Below are 7710 nucleotides of genomic sequence, written 5' to 3'. Positions count from 1 at the left end.
AGGTCTACAATCTTGTCGCTGACATCCTTGGAGAGCTCTTTGGTCTTGGCCATGGTGGAGAGTTTGGAATCTGATTGATTGATTGCTTCTGTGGACAGGTGTCTTTTATACAGGTAACAATCTGAGATTAGGAGCACTCCCTTTAAGAGTGTGCTCCTAATCCCAGCTCGTTACCTGTATAAAAGACGCCTGGGAGCCAGAAATCTTTCTGATTGAGAGGGAGTCAAATACTTATTTCCCTCATTAAAATGCAAATCAATTTATAACATTTTTGACATGCGTTTTTCTGGATTTTGTTGTTATTCTGTCTCTCACTGTTCAAATAAACCTACCATTAAAATTATAGACTGATAATTTCTTTGTCAGTGGGCAAACGTACAAAATCAGCAGGGGATCAAATACTTTTTTCCCTCACTGTATACAATTTGGCTGCTTTCAATTTCCACGTGATAACCCACTTCGTTTAGCTATCATATGTGGCTATATATAGCTCAGTGGGCCTTGCCTAGAAAATAATGTTTATAGTTTAAACAAATAGTTTTGTTTCACAGCGAGACATATACTGAATGTGGTGTGCATAAATATTTCCGGAAGGGACTTCTCCATTACTGTTTGTGAAGGCATCATCATCAGCAGCAGCAGCATCCATAGTCAATCCGCTGCTGGATGGAGGGCCTCGCCAAGCCGCCCCCATCACTCACCATGCCGCGATGCAAGTTTATTTCATCGACCCATCTCCCCAGCCAGCGTCCACTCGGATGCTCTCCTGTGGACATAAGCAGCGCCTATTTGAGACTACATCTCGATGAGACGCTACACAGAAGTCGTGGGTCTTCGGCGTTTTATAAGGAGAGGTGATCAGTTAGAGTGGACGGGGGGGGTCTTGAGCCTGGACTTGAATGGGAGGGGGGGGGGGTGTTGAAGACTGTGGGCGCAGGAGAAGATAACACACCACATCATGAGGCCTCCTTTGCCAGTGCCTAAATATACTAATAGGGTTTTTCCCCTTTTTTTCTGGCAACAAAACTGACACCTTTTGCAAGGAAGCATGTTAACATTAACCACAATACTTGCAGTCAAATGCAACCAAAAACAATACTCTGATAATTTATGCATTGTCGTTGAAACTGATTGGCCCACACCAGAAACAGCTTTTCTTAGAGCCTAGTCTCAAACGGTGTTCGACCAGATGACGCCAAAAGGTGCACACCACAGTTCAACCACAATTGTGCCAATATCTATGAAGTAACTACGAGGCCGTGGTTAAAGCACCCAGCTCACGGTCAAACAGTCGCGAGCTCAACTCTGGGTGGGGGTAAAGTTTTGGTAATCCCACCATTTCCAACTCGTCTAGCCAGTGTGGAGGAGGAGGCCAATTACCAGTGTAGAGAGGGCTCTCGAGCTCCCTCTAGTGGAGGCCCTCCTGCTGAGCAGTGGCCAAATAAAGCAATTGCAGAGCTGCACCAGACCAATGCGAGACACGTTTTAGGTTTTTTTTCTCATCCAACGTCCGTTATCAAAACCACGCGGTAAAAGACTGGAATACAAATTTCTAAACTCAACACGGGCACCAGATTCTCGCTGCAAATCAATTCCTGGCGCCAGCAAACACGGGCGCCAATTATCACCGTATACTAGGGTCGAACCAGGCCAGGCAGGTGGTGGGTGACCCGGGCTGCACCAAGCGAACACGTTTCAGAGTATTTGGCTGTTCTAAAGAGCTATCTTTTTTTTACTAAACTTTTTCTAATTTTACCAGGAACGGCCCACTGAGCTATATAGCTCTTTTTCAGAAGCGACCTGGCCACATAGCTCAACGAAGCGGCTTATCATCACGTGGAAATGTTTAGCAGCCAAATACTCTAAACGCGTGATGTTGATTGTAAATGTGGAGGGAAAAAACCGGTGGACCCAAGAGAAAAATCCACGTGACCACGGGGAGAGATACACTCTCCAAATATATAGGCGTCATGCTCGCGATCAAACCTACGACCTCCTGAATACCAGGCGAGGGAGTTAACATCTCGCCACCATGGCGTCAATAGCAGTGGGCCTTACCTGGTCGCTTGCGCTCTCTGTCCCGTCAGCAGCGGCAGCTGGGGCAGCAGCGGGGGCAGCCGTGGTGAGCGCGTCCTGTCCCAGGGGCTGCCGCAGCTGCTCGGAGGTGAACGGCTGCCTGAGCTGCGAGCAGCGCTACTTCTTCTTCCTGGAGCGCAAGGGCATGCGGCAGCAGGGCCGCTGCACTGCCGCGTGTCCCCAGGGACACTACGAGCAGCGAGAGCCCTCCATCAACAGGTGTGCAAGTGAGTAACCCCCCCCCCCCCCGCAGCCCCACCGCACGAAGGGACACCACCGGGCTGGGCATGGTCCCCCGTGTGGTCACCCGGCCTGACTCTTAGTCGTTAGGTTAGGCGAGTCGACAGCTAACTTTGGAGGGTTTTAGTCCAGGTCTTAGCGATGTGGATTTCATGACCATGCTGGTGAAATATGGTCAACGAACTCCCGTGGCCGACGCAGCATGAGGAGGCCTTGAAGCCAGCAGTGGATAGACGAAGGGGCCTGATTTATGTATTTGTCTGCGTGTTTGGCCTATCCGCGTAAGGTTGCATGCTACAGGGGATTGCGTGCGACACAGGAGGGACGCACGTGGCAATTCTTGACAATTACATTTTTAAAAGAAGCACAGTGATTGTCAAGTGTTTTCTCGTGTTTCACTTGCCACCCGGTGGCAAGGAGGGAGGCGAACCGAGTGTTGATTCTACATGTTCGTGGGGCGATTGAAAAGTCCACAGTCCGACTTGGGAGTGGTGGCTCAAAATGTGGCCGTTTAGATGTTTTGTCCCTTTCCGTATTTTCACATCTGTATGAGTTTTTGTTTAATTGCAAATTAGGGTACAGCAGTGGCGGACAAGTGATAGGCAGAGGAATTTCACAGATGGAGAAAAAAAACCGGAATGCGAGCGTGGCAGTGATGATGCGGTGGCAATGTGATGCGGTACAGGAAGATTATGTGAGAATAAACACCACACAGGATGCAAGGAGATACCCACAAGGAAACAAAGTAGTATAGTTTGCATCGCGGCCATCTGGAATGCTCTTCCTTCCGATATTAAGAAGTCAAGGGAGCTATGCCCTTTTAACTCATCTAGATTGACAACTCATTTATTTAAAACTGCTTTTCGTGTTTAGTTTATTGCCCTTACCTTGCGCCTCCGATTAGCACGGTTGGCTGTGTACGGTGCGAAAGAAGTTCAACACACATACATATACTTACAGTGGTGAGACAGAAATGAGGAACGTCATGAAACAGGAGATATTACGTGGTGAGATGCAATAAATTCATGCTGATAAATTTCTGGGCGACTCAACAGGGACAAATGGAGAGATGGCAACCCTTCCCTCCATCATTCTCGCCTACTTTTACACGGCCACGCCCACTCAGCCACTAGCCCCACTCACACAGTGGCTTCACTGCAACGTTGGCTCCACAATCCTGCCCATTGGCCCCGCCAACTTCTCTGACAACTCTGCCCACGACCCAGGTAGCCCTGCCCTCGTAGAACGATTTTGAGCTTCAGGCCAGAAAGAAAACGCTTTGGGGGCAAACACCGGGACAGCCTTTCTTTACCGGGCCGCACTGGAACGTTTGGTGGACTTAACAAGGGTGCAAGTGGCAATGCTGCCAAGGGACGTGCGAGGTCACGTGAGACTGACACTGGACAGAGACCCCTGTTGCCGCGCTTACCGAGTTTACATGGCCATATTTGGTTTCAATGAAAACGTGGAAATAATTAAAGTGACTTTAAAAATGTCTCCAGCAGCCTTTGCCCACTTCGCAATCCGATTTGTTTTGCACCGCACCTGCCATTGCACAAACATAAACTGGACGATGGCGACAGGTCAAGCGGAACAGCAGCTAGCGGTAGGGGCTCACAGCGAAGGTCTCTGTCAGATCGTTCATCTCAGGATATCTGATATCTTGGGTTCAAGCCCCAAGCATCTTACGCAAGATATGAAAGAAAAGTTCTCGCGTGTTCCATATATGTTCGAGGTTCCGTCTCGGGGATTGTCAGTTCAGAAATATTTGCATAAGTACATAACGAAAAAAGATACATGCTGCACCGGTGGCGAGACGTTAACTACCTCGCCTGGTATGCAGAAAGTTGTGGGTTCAATCTAGACCCTGACGCCTGCTGTATATTTGGAGTTTGCGTGTCACTCTCCCCGTGGTCGCGTGGATTTTTCTCCGAGTCCTCCGGTTTTTCCCTCAACATTTAGAATCAACGTCACGCGTTTAAGAGTATTTGGCTGTTATAAATGTCCACTCGACGATAAGCCACTTCGTTGAGCTATCATTTGTGATAACCAGGTCGCGCTTCTAAAAAAGAGCTTTATAGCTCAGTGGGCCTTACCTGGTTACATAAAATGTTTTTAGTTTTAATGGGAGTGGGGATTTCGGCAACTGGTTCACTGTCGCTTCAACCGCCACTGCCGCGCCGGGAGATGGAACGGCCGACCTCTGATCGGGCTGCACCACATGTTGATAGGCAAAGTTATCCAACGTTTCCTATACCCCCCCACCCACCCCAATTGACTTGGTGGGCCCTGAGACTGTTTTTGTTGTTTTTGCCGCCTCGACCAAGCTTGCATTTAGTGTTGGAAATTCGGACAGTCTCTAAGTTATTCTTTAATTACTTTCAATTATAGACAAGCTTACATTTTTCTCTATTGTGCACTCCTATCGTGTTTTTCAATTGTTTGTTGTACCTTGCCGACCCACCCCTACTGGACGTCTGTGCAATGAGAGCTTCTTTGCTCTTCGGATTCCTCCAGTCCAAATCAAGATATCCGATTCTGATTCTGACTTTCCCAAACCCAAAATCACTTCCCTGAATTCAGTGCCTGAAGAAGTTCCCAGCAAATCGGAGCAAAAAACGTTGGACAACGGTGCCGGACGACATGCGGTTGTTTGACATAATCCCATTGGGGCAGCGAGATATCACAGCAGAGAAAGCCTACGCAGTATCAGCAGCAGCAGCATCATGAAAGTGGTCTATATTTCACGTCGTGGGTTACGGGGAGTGCGGCATGGCCACGCATTGAGGAGAGGACGGACGGGAGTTAAACGGAAATCATTTTAAGAACATTTTATTGTCAACTTTATGTTGACTTTGTCATGAAATCACCGATGGAAACTATAAACTGACGTTTTATTTTTATTCATTGATATAGCTTTCTTTATTTTCGGTGACTTTCAATTGCCTTTTTGTAAGATCCGTTTACATTTTATATTTCTGTCAATAAACTACCCGCGGATCAACTTTTTACTTTTGAAATGCATTTCAAATCGATTTGTTTCAGGCATAATTTTCTCACATTTTAAGCCTTTCTTTCATATCTCTTTCCACTCTGAGATCACTTTCAATTAACTTTGCTGCAATTAAATCACCCAGAGACACTCCGTTCTATTTGCTTCGTAGTGAGTCCCTATTGCATTTGCCTTGTGATGTAATGGGTAATTCACTTTCCTGAGTAAGTTCACATCGAAATTAAAGTCACTTGAAAATGACTATCAATTGACTTTCAAGTAACCGTTCATATTTCTTGAAAAGGTGGACGAGAATGCACGACCTCCACTTGTGAGATTACATTGAGAATTAACTTTTCTTCCATGGAATCAGTGATTTCCAATTGACTTTGCTTTTCTTTCAGTGTTCTCTCCGATCATGAACTTACTTGATAGTAAATATCAATTAACAAAACATCACAACCATCGTCGTCTGTGGCTACACAGTCATTCTTGTAGAAGAAGTTGCCAGAGATTCACAAATCCCCTCCAACGTATCCTCGGGCACCTGGACCGTTTTCTCAATCGTCAATTGAAACATTTTAATTAAAACAAACAGTACATTTTTCGGTCACTCTTGTGGTGATAATCTTTCTGAAGGCCAGGCATTTTTTGGCCGCCAGGCCTTGTTCGGAGAGATTACTTTTATCGCAAAGGATGGGTACGGGTTTTGTTAATACAACGCTAATTACAGGAAAAACATTTATCTGCAATGCCACGGTAAAGGTCATAGTGGTCGTGGGTGAATGAAACGGAACACAAGAGGACCATCTTTTAAACAATCCACGGGCCCATGTTTTCTTCACCGTGGGAAACTGTGAACAGATTTATTAAAAATGTAGGTCTATAGAAACGTGTTAACAGTATGGATGTGGGGTGCCAAGAGTTTTAAACAATATAGTCCTGCCAAGTGAGTGTTTTTTTTATGTATCACGCAGTCGGTGGCGATGTTGCTCTGAGCTTTTTATTGGGCTCGAAATATTTGCAGCATTTGTGATGTTCGGGCAACACCTGTTACCTAGTACAGTTTCTTGAGCTACGGTTGGGCCCCCCCCCCCCCCCCCCCGGAAGAACCCCCATGTAGAACAGGGGGAGAACATACAAACTTTAGAGAGAAAATGCCACCGGAATCGGGAATCAACCCTCGGCGCTTTTTGGTGCGAGACACGAGTGGTCGCCGCCTGTTCTGGCTGAAATTCAGTGCTGGTGTCTCGTGAGCGTAGCCACGTGCACCGCGGAACACACGCGGGTGATAAAAAGAAACTCGTATACGCCGATCTTTCCATCTAAACCACACACACGTGCACACACTTTTCTTCATAAGAGACCTAAAGGGCAGTCAGCTTATCCTACCTGCAAATCCCTAACAATGCGGATGTTACGCGTAGCTGGCCCTGTATCCCACCCCAAGGCACCCAATGTTAAATGCCACACAGCAAACGCGGCGTGCCCCCACAGCTCACCTCCCGTCGCAATGCAGACGCCAGCATATGGGAAGGCCGGCGTGCGATATTGCCGACGGAGCTGTTTCTTGCTACCCTTCGCAACTCCTGAGAGATGGGGCAGCATACATTAAACATGGGACACCGTGGGTGCGTGTGGTGGGATGGGGAGCGGTAGTGTAACGATGAGCACGCTATACTACGAACCCGGCGACCCAAGTTCGATTCCCGCTCACGGCTAACACCAGTGACGATGATGTTATCTGAACCGGTCTTGGGCCTCCCCTGGGTCGGCTCAGCTTCAGAAATGAGTGGCTGGTGTGGGGTGTAGTAAACATCGCCAGTGGGGAGACACAGACACGGCTGGGCTTGGTGCTGGCCATGGTTCTTACTCGCTAATGGCACTTGCCCCAACAGTCTATTAAGGCTACACGGTGGGCGAATCTTTGTCTTTAGTGGGATGGCATCGTCTGACCATGAACGATATCGGCTCTGTTTTGGTAACGCGTCTAGACCACAGTGGGGTTACCAAATGGGGTTCGGAAATCGTGATCGCTATTGTACCCAGGGGTATCAGCAGAGCTCCATTTCAGAGTCCGAAACGCTGTTACGAGAATTAGAATGGCAACCACATCCATGTCACCTTATTTTGTCGTATTTTTGTTTTAAAAAAACATACGACACAATAATTTAGGATTATTATGGATAGGCGTACATTGTACTCTAGTTGTAGTGCCTCATGCCGATAATCCCGACTCCAAGCTAGCCTATCAGCGTTCACGGAAAAGCATCGAGTGGGAAATAAAGCCCTGTGCTTCATACTTGGCTACTTAGGAGCAGCAGATTTTGTTAATTAGTCTGTCCCCTATCACGGACATCCACCGCTTCCACTTCTCATGGTCTTGTGCCATCGCTTGGGAG

At 47.4% G+C, this 7710-nt stretch overlaps 1 protein-coding gene across 1 annotated transcript in view; it reads left to right on the top strand.

The window, feature by feature from the left end:
* Positions 1-1940: 1940 nt before the first annotated feature.
* Positions 1941-7710, top strand: part of LOC142929240 (R-spondin-3-like) — a 30129-nt gene continuing 24359 nt past the window's right edge. The window contains exon 1 of the mRNA XM_076070124.1: positions 1941-2303. Coding sequence (XP_075926239.1) covers positions 2033-2303 — 271 coding nt within the window. The 5' untranslated portion in view covers positions 1941-2032. The remainder of the gene's footprint in view (positions 2304-7710) is intronic.

The sequence above is a fragment of the Petromyzon marinus genome, chromosome 27 (assembly GCF_048934315.1).
Source record: "Petromyzon marinus isolate PM22_M1 ecotype Great Lakes invasive population chromosome 27, UKy_Petmar_22M1.pri1.0, whole genome shotgun sequence".
Lineage (NCBI taxonomy): Eukaryota > Metazoa > Chordata > Hyperoartia > Petromyzontiformes > Petromyzontidae > Petromyzon > Petromyzon marinus.
This window is presented reverse-complemented; position numbering and strand designations above follow the sequence as displayed.